Source organism: Dysidea avara, chromosome 3 (genome assembly GCF_963678975.1).
Source record: "Dysidea avara chromosome 3, odDysAvar1.4, whole genome shotgun sequence".
Lineage (NCBI taxonomy): Eukaryota > Metazoa > Porifera > Demospongiae > Dictyoceratida > Dysideidae > Dysidea > Dysidea avara.
Genome location: NC_089274.1, coordinates 16823968 through 16851033, shown reverse-complemented (window position 1 = coordinate 16851033; position 27066 = coordinate 16823968). Strand labels below are relative to the sequence as shown.

Sequence of the window (27066 nt, the reverse complement as noted above, 5' to 3'; positions counted from 1 at the left end):
AACTTTATTGTCAATAAATTACACACTGTATTTACACTGGCTGATTATCTGCTTTAGACAGCATATCAGTGTTCTTGTAAACTACCATCGTTCCATCAGGTGACTCATCTAGGTATTTGTTGGCAGGCTGGAGAAAACAGTAAAGCACATGTACAGTGTTGTACCTGTGTCTAGTTATAAATGGAGAGATTGTTATTTGTTACCAATCACAAAAGGAGACTACCGTAAATGATAAAAGTTTGACAGGACTGAAGTCTGATGACTTTGGTGATCTGAAGGAAAATTAACTATTGTATATCAAACTTTTACCTTCCATTGATTGACAAACTGATTTGGGAAACTTTTGTTGTCATTTTCTAGGTATTTCTTTGGGTCATGAGTGAATAAAGTATGAAGTGACACGGTTATTTGTAAATGTGTAAAATGTAGAATCTTGGCATAGCGATATGGAAGGAAACATCATCTTAATAAAAGGTTTGTAGCTACGTATCAACAATGGCTTCAAATTATTTACAAGGTTTCCAATGTATTTAATTCACTCATCATAATGCACACACCTTACCCCACTACAATCTCTCCACACATATCTGAATGAGTTTACAGTACGTGTATTTAAAAGCTATATATTATTTATCATAACTGATTACAACATACTTCAATGTAAATTACATCAGTTTCCATGGAGATGGCAGCAGTCAAAACCCCAGTAGGACTAACATGTGCCCTCACATGAGAGGTATTGTGCTCACTGATGTGACCGGTGTAGAACTGGTGTGCATTAATTGGGTGTTGTTGGTGATTACCGTCACCATCAATTTCCATGGCAACAGCCATAGGGTGAAACAAATCAGAGTTACGTCTCAAATGAAGATGAACCATCCTGTATATTATAACTATAATTACCGTATGACATAAAATTTTGGTGGGAGAAAATTTGGGTGAATTTCGCAAACTGACTTCTCACCAAAAATTTCTTGCCCAATTTTTTTTTGAACTAAATAGAGAGAATGTAACATGACAAGAGCATTCACCAAAACATTATTTGTCAAATTCTATCTAAAGTTAAATCACCAAAATGTTCTCCTGCCAAAATTTTGTATCGTGTGGTACAACGAAGCACTTATAGTAAGTAAACCCTTCATATATTGCAAATATAAATTTGATCTGTATATACTTTCAGTGTCTAAACATAAAAGGGCTTGTCTTGTCATGGAAAAAATAGCCTAGGAAAAAGAGTCTGACAGTACTACTTTTGGTAACCATATTTGGTCTGCTCGAACTGAATTCGGTCATTCAAAAGTGGTCCTGGATGGACAATTTTTGGTTACCAAAATTTTTAGCACTCACCAAATCACACCGTCTCTACAAGATCTTGTTACATAACCATCAACACTTAGATATCACCCAATTGCTAAAAATCTTATAATTATCTTATATTGTTTAACTCACTGGTCCCATAGTAACAGTTCCACAACTCTGATTGGCTCAATTGACGATGCCGATTGTTGCCACGAGTGATGCACATCATCTTTGTGCAGTGTCCGATACTCCTCAACCAATTTGTGTAGAGGATGAACACCTTTAGTGTGAGATAGTGTGTATGTGTTTAACCACCATTGGAGATATGCACAAATACATCAAATTGGTAAAGAAGCATTTCAACAAACTAAAACTTCTAAACCATATTGTACCCTTTTTGTCACAAGACAGATGAACAACTGTAGTCATTTGAGAAGTTAATTCATCGTTTATCATCACCCACAAAGCATTTCAAGGTATTTTATCATGTGATTTCTTAAATTATGTGTAGAACGTGCTTTCACAAAGATGGGGAGAGGGAGGGGCTAGTGAGCATTTGAAGCCTTCACCTTTAATGAGTACTCCCAAGCTTTCCCGCCTTCATGTATTTTCACTGAGAGCCCAGCCTCATCAGAGGTGAGTGAGACATAGAGTTACACTTGTGTTACATATCATTTTTCCAGCTTGTATGCATGTCTTGCGCGGCCAGACCTTTTTTTCCCTCTGCAACAACACTTATCAATTAAAATCTCTGATCAATCAGTGTCGTGGTGGAGAAACAGCAGTCTGAAATACGTCCCTTTTACTATGGTTTTGATATGACCTACAACCCTCAAAAACCTGTGATTAAACATTTCCTGGCACTTTGCCAAACCCACAATCAGTTTTTTTTAAAAAAATACATATACTATATTACACGTATGGTACATATATCTGATATGTGGAACCCTTCTCAGTAAGGACAGTCACACAAGAATATTATTAATATGGCTAGGGATTCGACACCAGATTAAAATTGTTCACCATATTAAAAAATTGACTGTGCTTGATGTAGATATCGATGTATGCATAGCTACGCTTACAATTATCATATCACTTACATAAAAGCTCCTTTAGTAAAGTAATCAACACGAGAAGTCTGTACATATGATACGTCATACTCGAGATTCCATTCGTATTTAGCGAAATACAATTGAATTCGGTGAATTTAATAGCAAATTACGGACTGCCTAAACTGTCACTGAATCAGTGTGTCTACATGTCAATACCCGAGTCGATACCATCGTAGATATACCATATACGACATTGTACAATGAAGCAGCTACCGATTTTGATCGTATTCCTCTTTGTCTACACGAATGGAGTATCGCGTAAGTTTATGGAAACTGTATACTGTAATTTTTAATGAGGTGTTAGTCGATCGCCACATGGAATTATGTATTGTGGGACCCCTGCCCTAGGCCCCTGTTTAGCACAAGAGATATTAATATAAGGGGTCATATTTAATTTTTAATGGGAGCCCTCATAAGTACTGTTATAACCTTCACCCACTCCTTGTTGGGTGAGCAGTGTATTATATAGTTATACAACGGCCACGAGTGCTCTGCCTGATATAAACGCACGAGCCTGAGGGCCGTTAGGCTCGAAGGCAAGTGCGTTTATACAGGCAGAGCACGAGTGCACGTTGTATAACTGTTATGTACCACTCACCTAATAGGTGGGGAGAGTCTCACAAGACAGCTGTAACACTTATAAAGGCCAGGTTTCTAACATCGATTGTGGGTAACCAAGCCGGACGTTGCGATGACATTCCCCCTGCAGTACTGCAGCCACCTGAGATATTGAAAGCTAGTACGCTATGGGTTATATCACTAACCTGCATTCGCTGTTCGACTCTCATTATGTAGTGCTCAACATGCCAGCGTGATCACTCAATCGCCATATAGACTAAGCGCCAGACTAATCGCCATAGTGATCCCCTCGAGCGAAAAAAAAGTAGCTAAATAGACGTTTTAAGTAAACAAAACCCAACTACTAAACGATACTAGTCTAATTCTTACTATTCACACTGGCTAAACTCGAATCTGGTGGCATGACAAAACTAGTTACCACAATCGAACGTAAAGGTTAGTATTATTTAGAATATATTTGTTTTATTGAGTCATTGTCAAAGTGGATTACAGTTTAATCTGGGCTAAGATGGCACCAGACTAGTAAGGTGTATAAGTACGTTTATATATATGTAGACTAGAGTTGTGGCCACCCGTGTTGGCTTTTTCGATCGTCATTGGCTGCTTGTAAACATTATACATATTGGTGACGTTATGGCCCACAATCGACCTTTACATGTCAGGCTATAAAAGAATTCGAGTGATCTGTGAAGTGTCCTTCCACCTATTAGGTGAGGTGTCGTAGTGGTCTTCGCCACCGGCACTTGTGCTATGCTGCATAAAACCGCAGCCAGTGCAATATCTGTATATTGCACTGCAGTCGGTGCATTATAAGTTATTATAACTTATAATGCACTCGTTGTGGTCTACAAAACCGCAACCAGTGCGTTATAAGTTATAATGCACTCACTGCGGTCTGCAGCAGTGCAATATACAAATTATGGCACTGGCGGTGCCTTTGAACTGCCCACGCAGAGTGGTACATACAGATATATACCACTTTCACACCTCACTTCAAAGGAAAAAGGTGTATAAGGCATATAGCACTGCTATCCAGTGCTCAGGAATGCATTAACGAGAAACGGAGGTAATGTCATCATCATCATCATCATTTACACTTTACAGTGACCAGCACTGAAGGTCTGACAGCAACATGTGCTGCAGCCTTAGGATTACCTAACCTAATGTCAAGGACTTAGACTTAATAATATAACACCATCCTGTACCAATGGAAGGAACAGTTTCACTTAAGGCCACTATTTGTTGATTTTCTCAAGGGGGTGTCACGTAGGTACACGCTGCGACCATGGTCAAAGTCTTGACTGGCCAAAATTTTGCTTTGGCCTGTGACAAAGAGCCTCTTTTAATCTTTGACCAGCGACTTAACGATGATATTTTGGTACTTTTCAATTGTGGATTGGAAATTATTACCGTTGACTTGGCGTGGCCTTGACCTTTGACTTACACTATGACTGCAGTTGCAGATATTTTTCTGAATAATGAATTGTTGGAAACCCACGCTGGTCAATTTTTAACATTTCCACACTTGTACAGTAACTACCGTGTGCACTATAGGTGCCAAGAAATGTGCGCAATGAACTCTACAGAATTTTACAAACAATAAGCTGAACCAACTATGGATGTGTCAAACGGATGTATTGTGCTTGTCAGTGGGGACAGTACATCAGAAATGGACCAGAATCTTGTGAACATTTTACATAGGCATGGATTATGGTAGTGACCTGCCCTCCACAAAAATGACCTAATAAAACATGTAATGATAGCCCATTGCTGTAATACAAAACAGTTGGTAGCAAGGTATGCATTCTAGCCAGATGAAGTGTTGTTGACTCCCTCATCAGCTGTAGCAGCTGACTACAATGAAGCACAATAAAATACCACAATCACTAGTTATACCACAATAGAAAGTAGAAAAGCTATATGCCACCATGCACCTTCAGTAGCAACTGATAGTGGAACGTGTGTAAGAATTCCACACTTGCTTACCACACAATTTGGTTTTACTGCCACACCTGCTTTGTAATCATGTTATACATTGAGGTCGCAATTGTCTAGCAATACCAGTCTGTAAGAAATAACTACATATTTGAAAACTGATCACTGATGTTCTTCACTATTACAGGGAATTTAACACTTCTTGCAATTTTGTATGAAATGCATAGCTCAGACTGTTGTACATGCAACGAATTTCTCTAAAGTTGTGAACAAAATGACTGATTATTCTTTAGGCATAAATAAATACTGATATAAAATGAATGCTAATGTATCTTTGTTGGGCAAAGCCTGAGAGCTATTTCTATGTCTTCTAAAATGGAATTTTTTAGTATATTCATTGAATATGTCACTTTGTTCACGATCACAGCTTACTATAGTGCTAAAGGATATTCAAATAGCATGTTAAAATGTCATGCCAATTGAATAGTCGAATATCTGAATAATCGTTTCAGCACTAACTTTGAAACAAGCCAAATATAGTAAGCACGCATGGCAGCCACACATGACAGACATATATCAATTGTAAAATTTAGTAGATTAATGTATATGTGGTCATAGGGTAGGGTGGATACAAGTCTTATTGTTGCAAGGTGAAGTAGATATTCTAATGCTTCACATAAATTTGCAAGAAGTGTTAAATTCCCTGTAGTAGTGAAAATGTGAGTAGACGTTAGTGCAACTGAAGTGGTAGTCACTACAGAGTGTGTGTGGTAGATCCTGGGTAGTGAGTGGTTGTGTCTCCAATTCCAGTAATCTTATTCTGCACTCTAAAGTGGATTTATGTCTGTTGTACAGATTCCACTTGGTCCCATTTAGTTGCTGGGGTATAGGACATTACTAGAAATGTACGAATGAATGAAGACAATTCTGTACAATGTCATACGTAAGATTAACAGTGAAGTGAAAAGTATTGTACAGCCTTCTTTTTAAACATGAACCTGTGTTGTGTGCCGAGGAATACGTACATCAAGGTGACAATGTACAATGTATGTAGTTGATTCCGAGGAATATGTGATTGCGAGTCGCCAGTTTCATTTAGGTAAAATGTAGCTTGAAAGAGGAAATGGTTGGACCATAGCTCGAGGCAATAAGGTACACAGTTACAATTTAGTTTTGTTACATGTAACCACATCCCTACACATGCAGTATAAACAACTCAGTTCTGAGGTTTGTTACTAAGGTGTATTAACTATGTTAAGAAACTTGACTTTTGTGCTTCTCTTGATGAACTATTATTTGTGGCAGCCATGGATATCTTGTAGCAAAGTTAATTATAAATAAGAAAATCACAGAGAGTTTCAGGTTGCTTGCACAATGTTATGTTATGTGTGTAGCAGGAATAGCCAATGAAATAGAATCTTTTTAAAGGAATCCAAATTTGCTGTTCAAATTCCATTGGCTGTTCACTGCAACATGTGCAATGTAGTTGTGGACAACCAACCTGGAAACCTCTGTAATGAGAGGTTTTGGTCCCAATAAAGACCTGACTCCTTAATGTTTGAAAGAGGAAAGCCCCTTTACACTGTATGTATTGTTTATACCCACTACAGCAGACCATCACTTACACAACTCCCTGAGACAGTTCACTACACTACACAAAGATGAACTAACACATCAAGTGTTGTACCATGATCAACTGACTGGATATCATCTGAGAATGGTGAAGTTTACAATGATGGGAAGGTAATAGCAGTGGGCATGTAATGGAACTCCTCCAATCTTAAAAGATACTTAATTTCAGAGGTCTAAGCTGAAGTGTTAGTGGAACTATGGGCAAGTGTCCTGGTTATCAAAGGTGTCCTCATTTTAAGGTGTCCTTTTTTGTGGTGTTTTCTGCTGTACCATGGTCTTGTTTTTGAGGGAGTATAATTCCTGGTGTATCCATGTAAATGACTGTTCTTTGACATAGAAAATGGATCAGTTGAGCAATACAGAACAAACGCAGACCTTGAACAACGTTTTTTTTGCCACTATAACCAGGGAAAGTGACATAGTGCTTGTAAGATTCTTGCAAGTAAATCGTCATTTTCTTCGGTAAATAGTGCTAGCTGTTAAACTAAATTTGTGCTGTCTTTTAAAAGTGGTTGTGGCACATACTGTGTGGCAGGAAAGTTTGTTGAAAGGAAAGGTTGGCAATTTGGTGAGTGAGTGGACTAAAACTTGCCATATCAATTGTCCAATACAAGCCTGTATTAGCTACAAACAAATTTGTCGAACCTTTCTCGCCAAAATATATTGTAGCAATTTTGCCCAAGTTTCCTCCTGCCAAGCGTTCCTGTTATATAGTATTGTTTTTTTACTCACTGTACTTTCCTTCCACATTTTAGAGACTTCCAACTTCGATTGTCACCTCATCAGAAATTGTTTGCTAGTGACTTTGTAGCTTATCGTGTTGATCGTCATGGTAACAAGATGTTGCATGAGGTTGACAAGAATCGTTTCTATTCTGGACATGTTCTTGGTGAGTAGTGGCTGTTGTGTAGTTTGAATTGATTGGTGGTTGCTAGGTGATAAGAGATCATTGGTTGTGGCTCACATATCAGAAGTGGGCATGTTCACTGGAATGGTTACCACTAGTGATGAAGTGTATCATATTGAGGTGTGTGTGTGTGCGCATGTGCGTGCGAGTGCATATGTGTGTGCATGTGTGTGTAGTAGTAGTGTACATGTGGTGTGTAGTAGTAGTGTACATGTGGTGTGTGGGTGTTTGTGTAGTGCGCATGTGTGCGTGCGAGCATGTTTATGTGTGTGCAGTGTGTATGTTCTGAACATCAGGATGTTATAACACATTTTCCCTCTTCAGCCTTCACACAGATTCATCAAGGAACCACACAACTACCACATGATTGCTTATCGTTTGTCTGATGTGAAGTTTGACATCTCCAATAAGAGCATCGAGTAAGTACTCCCAAGTGTCAATATTTATTGCAGAGCCCTTAAGAGCTGTGTAGTAACATTACCTCTAATCTCAGGCTCCACAGGAGTGTATACACTAGTGAAGAACCTTGGTGAAAAATTTTATGGGTGACATTTACTTATAGTAGTCAATATTAGGAATTTCCCTCCAAAGTGTCGGTGAATCAGCATGTCAAATAATTTCAGGTCATTTATAGCATCTTGCTGGTCAGTAGACTATCCCCTAGTTCAGGGATTATGTAGTTTTATTAAAACCTTTTGTTGTGTTGTGTTGTATTGATGGTGTTGTTTCATGCCTTGCTTCATGGCTTATTCCTCTTCGTACCATTTGCAGTGATATCACTATCATATTGTGTAACTGAAGTCTCACTGATTGTTTACCTTGCCTCTGGTAGGTATAACCTCCTCTTTACGAAAACCACTTCATTATAGTGTCCATGTTTTGGTCACCATGCATAGTTTTGTTTGTTTTTTTAAGAATGTACATTAATCACTTTAGTTTTGAATATGGTCCTAACATTGATGATGATGGACATTTCACCAAGTCACAACCCTTTGGAAAAATTATTCATAACGGTGTCACAGGTCACCATGGCAATCATCGGCTCAAACGTGCCCTCAAGAGTAACACCTGTCAAATGTACCTTGTGGCCGACACCCACTTTTTCAACGCTATTGGAAACAATAATGTTGATGATACCATCATCTTTATGGTGAGTATTGCAGTTTGTGAGATTCAATTATCTTTGTGGGTGATGTATATGATATACCAGAAACATTTACCACAGTAATTACAATATAATACACACATCCACCAGTGTTGCTATATACAGCTCCCATCATGTTGACATGGTATATTGCCCAGCACTCTGTATAGCTTTAGTGTAAACTTGATGGCTTAATTATCAAAGTATTCTTTTCCAATTGAACTACTGTGTTGTAGGGTAGTAATGTTTGATGTGTTTTGTTGTTTTAAGGTGAGTCTTGTTTCGAGAAATGATCTCAGAACTTTTAGGGAAACAACATTCCCTTTGAATAATGGTACACTCATAACACGCCTGGGGATACAAGTTAGCTTGGTGAGTCTGTTACTGTGTGATTTGTTGTTGTTATGATGGATAATGTGTATACATAAGTAAACATGTAGCTAAGGTGTAGTGACAGTGTGCATGCATGCATGTGTGCATTGAGGATCAGTGTTCAGTCACAAAATAAGATGTGAGAGGGGCTCAGCAGCATACCCTTTTATAGTCACAGGATTGTGATTGTGTGATCCTATATTGTCTGCAGGTTATGGTTCACACGGAGTTCAGTGACAACCCAGACCGATTTCCATACAACACTGGTGATGGTGCAGACATAGATATGATCTTGACTGTATGCAAGACAGATTAATCACCATGAGTATTATTATTATAACCACGTTCCCTCCTCCAGAGGTTTTCGACCCTACCTTCTACCGCCACTCCTCCAGAAGAGCCGCAACAAGACCGAGCTTGTTTAGCACACCTTTTCACCTATCGTGCCTTCTCACAGTCACGGCTTGGACTGGCAAATATTGCCAGCCCTAGCCTGGGGGCTACTGGTGGCATATGCTCAACACGTAAGACCACATTCTGGCATAAAGGACTACATGCTATTAATGTTACTCAAACATCAGAGGGCAAGCATTCACTGTTTTTACCAGGATGAACTGACTAAATTTTTTCTTATGATATTGCTATATTATATTATTTAGCATACAACTCAGATGTTTTTGCCATATCACCTTTCACAGAATCTTTGCTCTTGCTGTGTGTTGGATAATGGTAGTGTTCATGTCCTTATTTGTATGCAGCTCTGCGAGTTGGCAGCAACACAATGGTGTACAATACAGGAGTGAGCTCATTCAGATTGGGGAGTAGGACACTTCTGCTTGTTGAAGGAGATCTCGTGTTTTCTCACGGTTTGTGCATGCTAGTCTGTTGTATACAGTAGCTACATATGTCAATGGTGACTTGTACTCCTATAGAGATTGGTCACAATTGGGGCAGTTTTCATGACCCACCTGAGGATGGATGTGAAAATCAGTTCCTCATGTATCAATTCGCCCACAATGGAGACAACCCCAACAATTTTGTAAGTATTTTACAATCTAAGGTCATGTCTACTGTAACTTTTTGTAAAAAATCCATCCATTTGTTATTTGTATACAGAGTGACCTCAGGCGTAGTTTTTTTTTTTTACTTGACTTTATTTAGTGCTTTCTTTTTGATTTTTTTCCAGGATTTTTCTAATTGCAGTAAGGAAATGATTGGGGAGGTACTTAGCACAAAGGGGAACTGCTTTACTGGTAGGTATACATGTGACTTACGACAAAACAGATGAAAAGTTTTGTGGTTATTAGATATTCAGACAACCAAATGTGGTAACTTCATTTTAGAAGAAGGTGAAGGTGAGGAATGTGACGCTGGACTTGGACGTGACGATCCGTGTTGTGATGATGAGTGTCAGTTGAGACCTGAGGCTGTGTGTAGGTGTGTCCGTCTGTCTGTCTGTGGTGTGTTTTGTGTGTGGTATGTGTACAGTCTCTTATAAATTTGTTACTGTTCTATCTCTTACAGCGATGTCAACCATGATTGCTGCACTAATTGTTCTGTGGCCAGTACAAACAGACTCTGTCACATCGTCACGGGTACAAGTGCTGACTGCACAACAGACACAACTTGCAAATATCCTATCACACATCATTTCTGTGTACACCTGTGCTAAATTCACACCCATAATCGTTAGCTTATTCCTTAACTGGTTTACTGGAATGAATGTGACATGTCCTCAATTGGAACTTCTACCTGAAGGCTCTGAATGTCTCTTGTAAGATCATGCACAGCCCAAATAACACTGTTGCTATGTTGTACTACACTGTAGTGGAGAGTGTGCGCTGCTGAATGGGGCCATCAATTGTATCTCACTGTGTGAGGTGAACGACTTGACATCGTGTCAGTGTGCTGGTGAGTCTTGTGCAGGTTTGCGTAGTTCTTGCAATACTGAGTTTTAAGCCTAAACATTGTTCATCAAAATAACTACTTTATTATGACAGCAATTTCGGTATCCTGGAGTATGACGTTTGCTCAAAACAAATGTAACTGCTTTAAGTGCTGGAAATAGTGTTGCAACAATATTTGGATTGGCTATCAGGAAAAAAAAAACATGTTGGCTGTGTATGGTTGTTATGAGTGAGTATTGGTCATTAACACCATTTTACGTATCTGGAGAACTTCAAGTCTCAAGTGGTTGAGTGACACAATGAATCGAATATTGGCTCAGCTTGGTTTGGAAATATTATCCGATATGGAATGTCAACAAATCTCATATTGGTACAGCACTGCAATGGTTTTCTTGGCTGATATGCATCATAGTAGTCTCGAAAATCTCTGTATTCACTATCAGTAGTGTTATCTGTAATTTTTGACAAGGTGATCATTGTAGTCAATCATATGCATTTTGTTTGTGTGTTTGTGTGTCTACTTATGCATACATGTAATACCCACCATCTTTAGTATTACTCCTAGAAAAGAACAGCAGAAAACCTCTTGATAAATCTGTACTCCATAATTTGGTGTATGTACATTTAGAGACCATAAATCAAGACACCACTTCTAGTAAATCAGGACACCACTTCTAGTAAATCAGGACACCACTTCTAGTAAATCAGGACACCACTTCTAGTATAGGACAAAGGATGAAATGAAAACTTTTTTCTAGACATGAAAATGTATTTCGGCTTGTTTATATTTTTGGTTTCTTTTACATGATTAAAGGATGTTGTCTTTGTGTCTTCAGGGGATGACGCTTGTCGGGTGTGCTGCTATAATGATACTATGGACTGTAAACCCCTTGGGAATGATACCATGATGATATTGTCAAATGGAGTACCTTGTCAAGAGGATGGGAAATGTGAGAATGTAAGTCTGTTTGTGTGTCACTGTTTTCTACTAAACACTGTTGGTTGGGAAGTAGAAGGAATTTTCAGGATCACAGCCATAAAAAGTAGTGAGGTCGTTTACACCTGCAGTGAACATTTAATCCCTTCAGTCTCACTACATTTTATGGTTTTGTTTTCCTTTTACTTGTTTGTTTACTTTTTTGTAATATAATTATGACTGGTGAACCAGCACATACTACATCAAAAGAAAGAATAGTACCTTATTTAACAAGGGCTGATCCAGGGAGGGGGGGGCAGTGCCCCCTTCAAAATCTTTTTATAGTATTGCTCATGAACATAGCTAGACACTTTAGACATAATTTAAACATTTTTCAGTTTATTACTATGTGTAATATAATTAATCCAACAACTGAATGTGTTACTGTATAATACTCTCAATAGCAGCTTGATGTATTATATTGATATACGTCAAGCGGTTAGCCAATAGATTTAGTATTACACTTGTTTGTCAAGGTCCCTTGACAAAAATCTATAATACTAATTTGATTGGCTAGAATAGTGTGGTGTGTTTCTATTAGAGGTAAATGTCCGACTTGACAACTATTGTTACCATAGTGATAGATGCACCAAGGTATAACACAATATGGTTGCTTAGCAACGGTTGCTATGTAACCATTGTGAAGGAAAAAATCATTTTGAGACCATAGCAACGGTTGCCAGGCAACGGTTGCTAAGTGTGATTGGTCTTTTGCAGTGGTTATTTTTGAATTTCTGTTGCCTAGTAACAGTTGCTATGGTTGTCGGATTAATTTGCAATAGGACAGATGGCTGTGGTATTCGGGATTAATAGTTCTCGCATTGTAAACAGGAAGGAAATAGTGCTCGGCTTCGCCTCGCACTATTTTACTCCTTCCTGTTTACAATGCTCGCACTATTAATCCCAAATACCACAGCCATCCGTCCTATTACATATACAAATCTGTCCCTATAGCAAATTATTACCCACATTGACATAGCACAAGGAGAACTAGGTGTGATAGAGCACCCTCTACGTTTAGAAATCGAGATACTCTAATAGAACAGTCATTACTCTAATAAAACAGTCAAGAGTAACATAATTATAAAACACTGTTTGTCATTTTGAACAACCAATAACCTGTTCTAAATTGAGTTAATTACTCTATCCACACCCTAGTGACTATATTTAGAAAATCTCTGGAGATGCAGCTGCACACCAAATGCCAGGATTATCTATATCCTTAAAGTTTTTGTGATGCTAATTGTGCAGGGGACCTTATGCTAATAAAATTTTCAACTTAATTTCAGCCAAAATTAGCACCAAAATCATTCTCAAAAAGTCAATTTTTCAAAATTTCTTTATAGACTTTATAGCTACTAACAGCCTAGTAGCTTCCAGCATTGAATTTTCATAAGCATTTACAAATTTTAGTCAAAATTGCCACCAAATTCAATCTCACAATGTTAAGTTTTCAAAATTTCATTAGGGAGCAGTTTAAACTAATTCTCTGGTTTTTAACTCACTATCTTCCGGTGTTTGAACTATCAACAAATTTCAGTTAAAATTGTCACTAAATTCAATCTCAGAACGTTAAATTTTCAAAATTTCCTTATGGTGCAGTCTAGGCCTTTATACTAATTTTGGTTTTCACTCAGTATCTTCCAGTGTTTGAGCTATCAACAAATTTCAGCCAAAATTGTCACCAAATTCAATCTCAGAATGTTAAATTTTCAAATTTTCCTAGGGGGGGGGGGGGGGGGGGGGGATGCCCCCAGACCCCCCTAGAAAGCTCATGCTTCGCATTTCATGGAGTGACTTCTACCTGTGTGCCCCCCCTCCCCCCTTAGCAAAATCCTGGATCCGTCCCTGTTTAAGGTTTTCATATGAATGCGCCCTAACTATCAATTACTGAGAAGTGAAGTGGCCATTATGCTTTGTTTTCAGCTATGTTCTGCCTGATACACAGCATTGCAAACGAAGAACATTATGAGAAGCCCCTACACAATCTAGACTTCAAAGATACTAACCGGCTATTTTTTTATGAACTCAATCCAGTCTCTATTACAGAAAATTTCCATTACAAACTTAGGGGAGCCATCATGCACTAGCTACCGCAAATCTACACCTTGCCACGCACCTTACACTGTCAGCAAGAAGAAATGGGACACAAAGGAGGATAAAGGTAAAAGTCCATGGTGTATACATTGTACATAATGTGCTATGTACAAAGACACCTGTCAGTAAAACAATCAAGCCATAGCCTCAGCCGTTATTGAGTTATACTAGTCTGGCATCTAGTCAGTCAGTAGAAAATTCTATTAAATAATTTCTTTTCAGAAGCATTTTTGGCCACTCTCATGAAAGTTTTGGGCTTGATTCTACCTCACCAAAACAGCCAAGGCACCATGAAGGTATTGTGAGGCTGGTTTCTGGTTAATGTTTTTGTTGCTAGCAAGTGCACACCTCCATGATCCCTAATATACAGTTACTACCGTACTGTATGATGTTATGTACACATATTATCATCTTAGGGAACATGTGTCACTGAGCCACAGGATGGAATACAAAAATTGTTCCGTTTCATTCGTAACCTCAGTGGCGATGCAGTCAGTGAGTTAATACGATGTCATGTTGTATAATGTCGCACGTGCTTCAATACAGTTAGAGCAATTGAGGAGAACATTGTGGGAAGTGTACTGATCTGTACAGTACTACTGTGGGTGCCTGTGTCATTGCTCATACACTTCTTAGTGAGTTTGCTGTAATGCAGTGTTGTTGTGCTGTATTTCCTGTTAGAACCTATATACCTTATTCACTGAATTAATTCCATATCACTTATATTCCATTGCAAAGAAGTTGTCCAGTGTCTAGATCATAGCAACATCACAATAACTGTTGTGCTCACACATTTTTAAACACTCAAAATGGCATCCTAAAAGTGGTGAAAAGAAGTAGCTCTTCATATGGCCATCACCAGTAATGCTTGGTGATATTGTGTGACATCAAATGGCGGTTATTGTTTAAAGTGAATAAGGCCTATATAGGGAGGCTATTGCAACAAGAGTTCCTCCCATTACTATATTATGAACCCTTGATTACAATGTATGCTAAATTACTAGTTCTGTTTCATCCAGATTGACAGAAAGTATTACAAACGTTTCCTGAAATATCTTCGTGAAGAAGATAAAATAAAGATTCGTCGTCTGACAGCAAAGGTTTGGTGGTAATATCCAACCACCTTCATTGTATACTATAATGTTTTGCAGGATGATGAAATGTTTCCATTACATCTTATCCCAGACAAGAAGAAGTATACTATCCCACAAGATTTCTTTACTGTCATATAAAGTTCTGTATAATATTATATCATCACTGTTTAGATCAATGAAGGCAGCAATACATTGTATATGATATAATTCACTCTTGATATATCTGTAAGGCAAATTATATAATTTATTAATTATTGTCATTGAAATATTTATAGATACAGTGTTTGTTCATTTTTCAGTACCGTATAGCCTAAATATTTCGAGGTTGAGCAATGTTGCTAAAAATAAGGATTTGCAAACACCCCTAAAATGTATTATATGGAGGTCTAAACATTTCAAGGCTAAAATTTTCGCTGATAGCCCCCAAAACCACGAAATCAGCAAAAAAAATCCCCCTCAAAATATTTAGGCTATACAAGGTAGCTTAGCAAAATTATTGGATAAAAGCACCATTTCTGGTACACAAGTTCTTTATGGTGTACTCATTAGAAGGGGTGCCCACCAAACCAAATTATGCGTGGGCTGAAAACAAAATGGCCATCAAGTTGCCCCATGCATGCAGTATAGTACATTAGAGTGTTTAGCTACAAGTGGTGACCAATAATAATGGGGCGTGGCATCCCTTCTAAAAATGGTAAAAACACTTCAACAAACCTTCAGAAAAAAAAAATTGTGTTTTATCTGCTTTGTATTAATGATTTCTTCAAAGTTCGATGCTAGGCTACCTTACATGGGCAGGTCAGTGCAAGTGTATAATTATGTTTGCAACATAATAATTAATAATAACTGGTATACAATTACGTACGATAAGATAACCTATTAACCTGATCAGTACAATAGCTAATGTTCTAAATAAAGGTATGTATTTATCAAAATTAATTAATTTGCGGGGGTAAACCATCCCTTTTGTTAATTACTCTGTTACAAAAAAGTTCTTTTTTTCTGACATGATCTTGATGAGCCTTGTTTATAATTTGCCCTGGTATGTATCATACGTGAATATTCAAAATGCATTAATGTCACTATAATTATTATACCAAAATGTAAACCCACAATCACATTCCACATTGTTATCTATAAAAGAGCTCACTGATCTGCAGCTGAGGGACACTATATTATTGTGAGATCTGCAATGCTACTCAGCACATCATGCAGTGATCATTTTGTGAGGTGTGCTGTGTGTTGACTCCCTCAATTGGAAATATACAGAATACCTATCTACTATGTCTCTAATAATGTTAGAAAAGATTTTAAAGGCCCCATTATCTCCCAAAGATCAAAGGATTTATGCATACCATTTTCTAAACATCTTTAAAATGTACTTAACATGTCATCTCTATATATGTCAATGATATCATAAAGTTAATAAGTTAACCTGTTTTTATAGCCTAAGTGAGTTAAGTTCTTGTTGCCCTTTGCCAGTTACAGCTTAGTCATGTCCAAACTTCAAAGGCTCCACATAGACTTGCAATTTCAAGTTTGATCTAATTAAGGTGATTGCAGTGTAGACTTGCTCACTTAATGAAACATTTCTTTATCATACCCAAACTCTATTAGCTAGCCATTGCAGTTATCAGTGATACATATAGGAGTGAACTTTCAAGCTGTTATGAAACACAACTCCCAAATCTTTGTGTTGAGCTCTAGTTGCTGGCCATCAATTGTATACAGTGGAACCTCTGACATTTTGGGACCCAGAATTTTTGGCCACTTTTTGCTGTAATATAGCTAGAGGTTTTCCTCTTTCAGAGGTAAAAAATGTATTAACCAGACCAGTTGGGACCAGCCAAAGTTTTTGTCCTTATTATGGAGGTATTTTCTATCATAGTATAGTAGTGTCCTTAATTCGAGGAGTTTGTTAAGAGAGGTTCCACTGTTACGGCACTGTATGGCTGCAGTGAGGATTACGTTTACACATATGCATGCATGACTATATACACTTGGGTAGGCCATATATATTTAAATCAGACTGCAATCTGACAATCATATTGTAGTGTTATGCAGCAGTTCTATAGCAAACAGCTTTAGTATCTTCAGCAAACAAAAAGGTTCATTTCTTTCTAATAACAGGTAGGTTTAACAAAGATGAGGAAAAGCGGTGCAATACCTTTGCAGGACATGCACCACTTGTACCTCTTGTCCAATTAAAAATGTCATTTTTCCATGCAACCATGCACAATATATTAATAATCTTAATTCCATCACTCAAATAAGGCACTGCATGTTTGGGGCATTAAGCAATGTGATGTAACCTGCAACTGCATGCAGTATATATGTAACTCATGGCTGGTCACTTTCGTAATTAATAGTTCATAGTTGCATGGTTAGCAATTAAGTGTGATAATAAAGTTGAACATATTGTTGTGTTATGCATTAATTTGCATGACTGCATGTGCATGTCCATGACATGAATTGCATGTAAACCACCCAAATGTAAAAGTTTCACATGGGATTGTCCGGCACATGAAGCTATAGGCATAGCTATAAAGCTACTTCTTGATTAAAGACAGGACCATGCAGTGAACACATTTAACATGCATACAATGCAGTCAGCTATATAGTATAGTAGCATATATGATATGAGCTAGCTGTAGCTATAGCTAGCCATTTGATGGCTATAATTGGTGATGATGCAGCTACTAGCTATACTGACTTCGGGCTCCACCTGTAGTGGCTAGTATCATATAGTTGCCGGAGCAATGTTGCTAAAAATATAATTTTCGTGGATTTGCAATATAGCTATGTATGGAGGATAAAATTTTCGCTGGTAGCTAACCCCGCAAACTCAGCAAAAATTTTTGTATTTATTTATTTTATTTTCAAAAAAATGTGCAGCCTCAGTTTGATGATTAACGCACATATGAAACATGCATACAAAATGTTTTGATTGATTATGGGATTACTGATTGGTAGGGGAAAGTATGATAATTTCAGTTGGTGCTTAAAAATTTGTAATGATTGTTGTTGGATTAGGTCAGGTGGGAGTGAATTGCAGTCTTATTTTTTTTTTTTTCTTTTTACTATATATTAGTTTTTTTTTACAAATTAATGACATAAGATAAAACAGTACACAATAAACAAAAACAAATTATCTTACATATGGGCCTCAGCGACCTGCACAGTCTTATTGATCTAGAGAAGAATGAATTGCTGTACTGATTGGTCTTTGCATAGATGTGATGAAATCTTTGGTCATGTTAGAAGTGACAGGGATTAAATCAACAGGAGATATATATCTTAGATAATATCTATGGATATATCAATGAGATTATGAACGATTTTGTAGAGGAGGGTGATACTGGATACTTGTCTGCGGTGTTCTAAACTGGGAATGTTAAGGTCAATGAGCATGTTAGATACGCAAGGGGCTTGCGACCGGGATCAAGATTTAATCTAGTGATCAAGATTTAATCAAGTGATCAATGGGGTATTTTTGCAGTGAATCAAGCGATCAAGGCGTCCACAAAAGTGGCGATCAAGCACCTTTGGAAAGCTAACTTTGGGCAACACGAGAATTTACTAAGCTTATACGGTTGACGATCAAGAATCAAGGCTCTTGGAAAGAGGAAATCAAGTGATCAAGGCAATATTTTGGCGATCAAACTTTTTGATCCCGGTCGCGAGCTCATCCACTGGCGGTATGGAAGTGACTATCCCTTGATACGCTGCTGTTGTAACTAGCTAAGTAGTTGTAATTACAGAATTACAAAGACTGGTGCAAAGGCTACCTTGAAAAGCTCCCTTGTGGCTCGTCCACTCTCTTTCCACTGATGAAACAACTACTGATTTTGATTAGTTTTCTTTTCGTCTACTCCAGTGGACACTTGGGTTCACCATGTAAGTATGCTTATAGTAGCCGGCCGCGAGTATATAGTCTTGTACCCAGACCGCTTTTTTTCCCCACCCAAATGCAAAGGAGAGTAGCCGGCGAGGTGCTGTTTTATTTTTTTTGTGTATAACCACACCCTTGCCATGCTCAGAGTCGCACAGGCCTCGATCGCATGACTCCCACATTTGGGTATACCCCACATTTGGGTATACCCCACATTTATAATTGTTATTTATATTTGTACAACATTTTCATCATTCCAGTAATGATGGTTTCTCTCTTAAACATTCTTGTATTGGGTGTGATGTGATCATGTTTATACTGGCCCACTACAGCAGACCATCACTTACACAACTCCCTGAGACAGTTCACTACACTACACAAAGATGAACTAACACATCAAGTGTTGTACCATGATCAACTGACTGGATATCATCTGAGAATGGTGAAGTTTACAATGATGGGAAGGTAATAGAGATGATGTGCTAGCTACATTGCATTCTTACAAAAAAAAAAAGAAAAAAAGTATGTACCATGACCATGTTTTGCTTGGGATTAAATAATACAAAGATTAGTCGATCAGTACAACAATCAGTGTTCTTAAAGTAATTATCAAATAATTATGAACTGATTGTGAGGTGGCTTTAACTACATTGGGGGACAGTAGTAAACTGTTACATTTGTTGATTACTCTATTGCAAAGAAATCTTCAATTCTGAGATCTGATTTTGTGCAGTTCGTTCGAGTTCGTACCTGGTATGTGTTGTACATGAATATTAAAAATGCTAGGATTTTTAGCATCAAATGTTGATCTTTAGAGATCCGGATTCTTTAGAGGAAATTGCATACGCTAACAAGATAGGCAGGTTACTTGGATAACTATGTAATTGAATAGAAAATGGCTGTGTCTGGTGACTATTAAAATAAGTATACTCACAGCTTCCTTGCATATGAATGAAATACTAAGAGTGAGCACAATCGAGGCTGTTTGAGATTAATATATTGACTGACTGCTCTACATTTCACATTTTAGAGACTTCCAACTTCAATTGTCACCTCATCAGAAATTGTTTGCTAGTGACTTTGTAGCTTATCATGTTGATCGTCATGGTAACAAGAGGTTGCATGAGGTTGACAGGAATCGTTTCTATTCTGGACATGTTCTTGGTGAGTAGTGGCTGTTGTATAGTTTAAATTGATTGGTGGTTGCTATAGGTGATAAGAGATCATCAGTTGTGGCACATATATCAGAAGTGGGTGTGTTCACTGGAATGGTTACCACTTGTGATGAAATGTATCATATTGAGGTATGTGTGTGCGTGCGTGCATGCGTGCATGCATGTGATGTGAGGCAGCATAGCTAAGTGGCTAGAGCATCGGCCTGCTAATTGAAAGGTTCCAGGTTTGATGCCTGGTTATGTCAATTTGGTGTTGTTGTTTTCTGAGAAAGAAACTTTATACTCACATTGTTCCAGTCCATCCAACTGTATAATAGGAACCTAGTTGCCTGGTGTCAGCTGGGAAAGCAGTCCACCCAGCTGTAACATCAACGGGTACCTGGTGTTTACTGGGAAAGCAAATGCCCAATTGTCCTTGTCTTGCTTAGCAGCGTTAGGGTCATTGTGGAACTTTGGGTTCTGCAACCTCTCTCCATGAGACCTGGACAGTCCTCCTGCAGGCTTATAATCCTGTCCAGGAGGATTTGCCTCAAGTGCCTGAGTGGTGCACAGGCATCCCAGTGCTGGTTCACTGGGCGGCAATAACTGTGTTTCACATGACTGCCATAGGGTTTGCTTTGCCTTTGTGTGTATGTGTGCATGTTTACATGCATGCATGTGTGTATTTGTGTGTGCATAACAGGGTAACACATTTTCCCTCCTCAGCCTTCACACAGGTTCATCAAGGAACCACACAACTACCACATGATTGCTTATCGTTTGTCTGATGTGAAGTTTGACTTCTCCAATAAGAGCATCGAGTAAGTACACCTTGAATATATACTAGCATTTTATACTCCCTATAGCTTTGTTCATGCTCCTGCCATCAGTGAACACCTTACAGTGCAACAGAAGAAGCAAGAGCAAAACAGTGCCACTGATCAAATTCACAATCGTCGGCAGAAGCGTGCCCTCACTGGAAACACTTGTCAAATGTACCTTGTGGCTGACACGTATTACTACAATAGCATTGGAAATAGCAATGTAGATGATAGTATTATTTCTATGGTGAGTACATGAGATTTGGTTGTTACTATCATGAGCTAACAGGCACCACAAAGTAGTAGCATTAGAATTTTCTATTGACTACTTATTATCTGTTTATAGTCTTCACATAAATAAATCTGTTATCTGCTGAGAGCCTGAAACATCAGTTATACACAAACACAAACAACTGCTCATTTTAGAGTATTAATTTTTGTGTGTTATAATGTATGCTCTAACAGGGTATTCTCTAGTGGGAGGTTTGCATATAAAATGATGGCCTTTGCTTCCCCGTACAGTTTTTAATCCTGAAAATGATGCATCACCCAAGACTTTCATATAAGTCATGAAATTATTCCTGGGATATGCCCCCCAGATCCCCAGAATGGCATCCATGTCTGGTTGTATGCTTCAAACTGCACATACTGTAATATCACCTCTAAACCTTTTAGTCTATTCCCTAACATATGTTTAAAATGTCAACTTTCAGAAGACCTTTTGATGAAAATTGTTACCAGATTCAATCTCAGATGCATAATTTTATGCATACCTTGTGTATTGTCAGGTGAGTCTTATTGGAATGGTAGATCATCAGACTTACAGAAACGCTCGGTTTGAGTTGAATGATGGAACTGTTTTCAGTGGTCTAGGAGTGCAAGTCAGTGCGGTGAGTATGTTAGTATGTGTGTGGTGTGTGAGCGTGTGTGCATGTTAGTTGTGACGTGTTTGTCCTGGTATTTGTGAAGTCCCAGGCAATGCCCACTTGGCATTGCTGTCTGTGTGTTTCTTTCGTTAAGAAACTAGGGCTGCATCAATTCCAGTATTGGTATCGAACTGATATACTGCCGTTTTCACAAAATATCATAATTGGCCACTATATTGTGCTATCTCCATAGTTAATATTCCTATTTCATGTGAGCCACAAATAGTTTGAGCTATGATGGTTAAAACTATCTGCAGACATATTTCTCTCTGTAGGTGTGAATCAAGCTTGTGATTTTTTAAAATCGTTCATAATTTGGCAGTGTACCAATCTTAACACAAATTGAAAGATGCATGATTTTGAAAGATGCATGATTTTCAAATTGAAAGATGCATGATTTTGCTATGCATGATTTTATATCATCATATTGCATGCATGAGTTATGACTGTTTTCTAAACAGTGGCATAGCTAAGGTAGGTACTGGTAGGGCACAGGCCCAACCAATCAGTTCCAGTGCCCTACCAACTCAGGTACTCACCGTACGTAGCTAGCTATAGCTAAATTGTGCGATACGAGGTGCAATATGAAGCCTCCTACAGTTAGGTAACTAATAATAATTTTGCAAACAAAACATACGTACAGCTAGTGTCTACTAGAGATGACAAATTTTAGCTGCAAAATTCCACCAAATTGAATCTCAGCATGTAATTTTCAAAAAAATTCCTGGGGGGGATGCCCCCAGACCCCCCCCAGCTGCAGCATACTTTGCATGCTGGTACTGCAACTTGTACGCATACAATGGTGCCCAACCAATCCTTCTGGGCTAGTTATGCTACTGTTTCTAAAGTGCGTGAAAAGAAATGGCTGCATAATCAAAATACAAAAATAATAAGTTGAACTTTGAAGGGATTTCACACATTTGTAGTTCAGTTGCAACGTATTATTTTGTCATGAAAATTACATTAGGGAGGAACTGGTCTCGCGTGGCCAGACCCTTTCCGCGCAGCCGCTTATCAATTGGAGATTATAAGTGGCGCGCTACAAGGGTCTGGAGTAGTTCGTGATTTAAAAAATACTGCTCTCACCAGTGGTTGGTGAGTGTTAATTGGCTCACACGATCTTTTAATCGCCAAAATAGTGTAATTACTGGAAGAACGAGCTGAAGAAGACCTCTGGGAAAGACTACTACCAACCCATGTGGGTTTTGCCTTCTCTCTACCATTGAATCTTCGACAAGTACGGTTGAATATAGCCGACAAACAAGCTTGGTTCATCTTGCTTTACAGGTAAAGTAGGCGGAAGATATTGAATGGATTTGACAGGCTAAAGATTCGAAGAATGATTCGTTGCATTTTGTCCTTTGTATCTTAGATGTTACTCAGTCAACCAATTGTCACCAATAACGTGTTGACAATTTTTATGTTCATAAACTACTCCAGACCCTTGTAGCACACCGCTTATAATCTCCAATCGATACACGGCTGCGCAGAAAGGGTCTGGCCGTGTGAGACTAGCACCTTCTATATTTCAAATTTGAGCAAAATTGATCCAGCTATCTTTACTGTTTTCATGATAATGCACACTTGTCTGTTGTGCGCCTTCATAGTCTTTTTCTTGGCCACACTACACACTGTCATATTCATGACTGCTTTATACATGCTTCAGGTTATGGTGCATACTGAATTTAGTGATAACGTGGATCAATTTCCTTACAATGTTAATGATAGTGCTGACGCCGAAATGGTTTTAGAAGTAAGTAAGCACACAGTCATCTTGTATTAGGGTTCACTTTGTTCCTTTCAGAGATTTTCAACGCTGCCATCAAATAATGCTCCTCCTGAGGAACCACAGCAAGACCGAGCTTGCTTGGCACACTTGTTCACGTTTCGTGTCTTCTCAGATTCTTTACTAGGCTTGGCAAATATTGCTACCTCTAGTGAGCTTACAACTAAAGGCATATGCTCTAATGGTGAGACCACAATGGCTTTGTTTGTGTGTAGAGTGTTGTATGGTGTCTTGTGTTGTTTAGTACTGGATGTTGGCACCAAGAGGTTGGTTTATAACACAGGCATCAGCTCATTTAGACGTGATGATATTATTTTGCTACGTGTGGCAGGCCAACTTGTGGTGGCACATGGTGAGCACATGTATGTAGTGTGTGTGTGTGTGTGTGTGTGTGTGTGTGCATACGTGTGTCTGTGTGTGTTCATGCACACACATGTGTTACACATGTGTATGGTGTGAGTTTGTTATGTTATATATGTGAATGCAATTGAGATTTTATTTCTGTTTAGAGATAGGACACAATTGGGGTAGCTCACATGACTACCCAGCAAATGGATGTGGTAATCAATACTTGATGCAAGAGGTTGCTCGCACTGGAAACCATCCTAACAACTTTGTGAGTTGATTTCAAACTCTATTTAATGTCTGCCAAATTACTGACATTGCCTCTCTTTCTGTTCCCTTGTAGTTGCTATCCAACTGTAGTCGAAGTATGATAGCAATGGTGCTTAATACCAGCAAGGTGGACTGCTTTGTTGGTGGGTACCTGTTGATGGGTATACGCATTATAATATTATGTTTCTTGGTAGATGCACAAAGTACAAAATGTGGTAATTTTGTTGTTGAGGATGATGAGGAGTGTGATGCTGGGCATGGTCGTGATGACCCTTGTTGTGATGATAATTGTAAACTAAGACCCGAGGCTAATTGTAGGTGGGTGGTGTGTGTATATGTTGGTGCATGTACATGTGCACTTGCATGCGTATGTATATGTGTGTCTGTTTGCGCGTGTGTGTGTGTGTGTATAAGTGTGTGTGTGTATAAGTGTGTGTGTGTGTGTGTGTATAAGTGTGTGTGTGTATAAGTGTGTGTGTGTGTGTGTGTGTGTGTGTGTGTGTGTGTGTGTGTGTGTGTGTGTATAAGTGTGTGTGTGTATAAGTGTGTGTGTGTGTGTGTATAAGTGTGTGTGTGTATAAGTGTGTGTGTGTATAAGTGTGTGTGTGTATGTGTGTGTGTGTGTGTGTGTGTGTGTGTGTGTGTGTGTGTGTGTGTGTGTGTGTGTGTGTGTGTGTGTGTGTGTGTGTGTGTGTGTGTGTATAAGTGTGTGTGTGTGTGTGTGTGTGTGTGTGTGTATAAGTGTGTGTGTGTATAAGTGTGTGTGTGTGTGTGTGTGTGTGTGTGTGTGTGTGTGTGTGTGTGTGTGTGTGTGTGTGTGTGTGTGTGTGTGTGTGTGTGTGTGTGTGATGTATAAGTGTGTGTGATGTATAAGTGTGTGCGTGTGTGTGTGTCTAAGTGTGTGTGTGTATATATAAGTGTGTGTGTGTGTGTGTGTGTGTGTGTGTGTGTGTGTATAAGTGTGTGTGTATATAAGTGTTTGTATATTATATACTATATAAGTGTGTGTATATACTATATAAGTGTGTGCGTGTGTGCGTGTGTGTGTGTGTGTGTATAAGTGCGTGTATAAGTGCGTGTGTTTGTGTGGTGTGTATCAGCATACGTGTATGCAATGTAAGTTGCACATCATCTGACAATCATTTCTCTTTAGTGATGTCAATTCTGACTGTTGTACAAACTGTTCTGTGGCCAGTACAGACAAACTCTGTCACATCGTCACGGGTACAAGTGCTGACTGTACAACAAACACAACTTGCAAATATCCTATCACACATCATCACTGTTTACATGTTTTTTAAATTCACACCCACAATCATTAGTTTATTCCCTAACTGGTTCACTGGAATGAATGTGACATGTCCTCAATTGGAACTTTTACCTGAAGGCTCTGAATGTCTCTTGTAAGATCACACATAACTCAAATGATACTGTTGCTATGTCATACTACACTGTAGTGGAGAGTGTGCTGCAGTTAATGATACATCTAACAGTACACAGTGTGTGTCACTGTGTGTAGTGAATAACAAGGAACCATGTCAGTGTAGCAGTGAGTAGTGTAGTGTAGAGAACATGTGTGAACTGGTTATGTCTGTCAGGAGGAAGTGATGCATGTCGTGTGTGCTGTAGAGCATTACCCAGTGACTCGTGTGTTCCATTCCAGCCAAATCTTTTCTTGTCAAATGGAGTGCCGTGTCAGACAAATGGAATATGTGAAAATGTAAGCCATTGAGTATATAGTGCATAGGTGATGCTGTTAGGGAGTCACAGTGGACTTTTCCTTTGAGGGGACAAAGATGGAACTCTGTAATATTCTTTGTCATTTGGTAAACTTTGATGCATGAAGAATACTGACATTCTAAGGTAGAAAGTTATTTTATCCCTGTGATTGAATTTAAGGATGTTTTTGATAGTTAGGAATATTATTGTTTGCTGAAATATTTAGAAGCTGTTTGATGATTGTACATGTTCAGTGTTATTAATGAGACAGTACCAATTCGCAATAGAATGAATGAATGAATGTTCTACAAGAGTATTGACTACTCTATTAGGGTATCTAGACCTTGACAGTAAATTCTATTGCCCAATCGCTTCATATAGTATGCAGTTTCTGGACATAAGGTGCAGCTTTTGTCTTCCGTTTACCCATGCTTTACTAGAGTGTAAGTTCCCAGTCTTTTTTTTTAATGTGATGTGTTAGAAATCTAGGGGGGAGAGAAGTTTAACCCCCATCTCTCTTCGTTCCACGTATTGTATGTTATTCATGTATAACTATCTGTTGGTGTGCATGTGTTTTGCATGTATTAAATTTATAAATGTACTGCTTTCAAAGGGTATGTGTGTAGCAAAGGCACAGGACAACCTACGAATGTTGGTTGATTTCCTTAGCAACCCTAGTCGTGATGCAGCCAGTGAGTCTATTACATACATCTTTACCAACATCTCATCTTTTTATCTTGTACAGTTAGAGCAGTTAAGGAGAACATTGTGGGAGTTTTAGTCATCTGTAGTCTACTTGTATGGATTCCTCTTTCATTAGTAATTCATGGAGTGAGTATATAGAGAATTGTTGTTACACTGATTCTATTGGTATTTCTGTTTAGCTTGGTGAAAGGTTATATAGATGGATAATAGATCTCAAAAAGAAATAAGGAATTGATGGAATGTCTACCAATATTTTTATAGTTACATTTGATATGCACTCAGGAAGGGTTTGTGATCCAAACACTGTAGAACTCAAGACAATCACACTTGTACACTTAATAATTTATCTCGTAATTTACTGAATTGTAAATTATATAATAATTATGTCATTGAA

General features: G+C 38.4%; 2 protein-coding genes across 5 annotated transcripts in view; one reads left to right on the top strand and one right to left on the bottom strand.

Moving 5' to 3' along the window:
* LOC136249770 (disintegrin and metalloproteinase domain-containing protein 17-like) overlaps positions 1 to 2521 on the bottom strand; it is a 7985-nt gene extending 5464 nt beyond the window's left edge. Inside the window, exons 1-4 of one of the 2 annotated variants that reach the window (XM_066041883.1) lie at positions 2400 to 2521; positions 1450 to 1579; positions 655 to 880; positions 36 to 127 (exon numbers count right to left, since the gene is read on the bottom strand). In XM_066041883.1, coding sequence (XP_065897955.1) covers positions 36 to 127; positions 655 to 880; positions 1450 to 1579; positions 2400 to 2457 — 506 coding nt within the window. In that variant the 5' untranslated portion in view covers positions 2458 to 2521. Of the gene's footprint in view, positions 1 to 35; positions 128 to 654; positions 881 to 1449; positions 1580 to 1868; positions 2147 to 2399 lie in introns of those variants that run through there. The other variant, XM_066041884.1, reaches the window with a different exon arrangement.
* LOC136249767 (ADAM 17-like protease) lies at positions 2492 to 27066 on the top strand. Of its 3 annotated transcripts, XM_066041876.1 has the most exons (21): positions 2492 to 2669; positions 6536 to 6668; positions 7313 to 7446; positions 7493 to 7584; positions 7789 to 7883; positions 8401 to 8614; positions 8879 to 8980; positions 9192 to 9278; positions 9339 to 9504; positions 9739 to 9846; positions 9913 to 10019; positions 10167 to 10233; positions 10288 to 10417; positions 10505 to 10612; positions 10695 to 10754; positions 10809 to 10891; positions 11724 to 11845; positions 14377 to 14455; positions 14507 to 14595; positions 14980 to 15060; positions 15112 to 15316. In XM_066041876.1, exons 1-21 carry the CDS (start codon positions 2612 to 2614, stop codon positions 15190 to 15192), a joined length of 2196 nt encoding a protein of 731 aa, XP_065897948.1. In that variant the 5' UTR covers positions 2492 to 2611; the 3' UTR covers positions 15193 to 15316. The 3 variants fall into 3 exon arrangements, 2 of the variants coding, with proteins under 2 accessions (XP_065897948.1, XP_065897950.1); XM_066041878.1 differs by lacking the exons at positions 10809 to 10891; positions 11724 to 11845; positions 14377 to 14455; ... (1 more) ...; positions 14980 to 15060; positions 15112 to 15316 and adding exons at positions 25706 to 25797; positions 25847 to 25968; positions 26581 to 26659; positions 26713 to 26798; positions 26852 to 27066; XR_010698326.1 differs by lacking the exons at positions 10809 to 10891; positions 11724 to 11845; positions 14377 to 14455; ... (1 more) ...; positions 14980 to 15060; positions 15112 to 15316 and adding exons at positions 25706 to 25797; positions 25847 to 25968; positions 26713 to 26798; positions 26852 to 27066.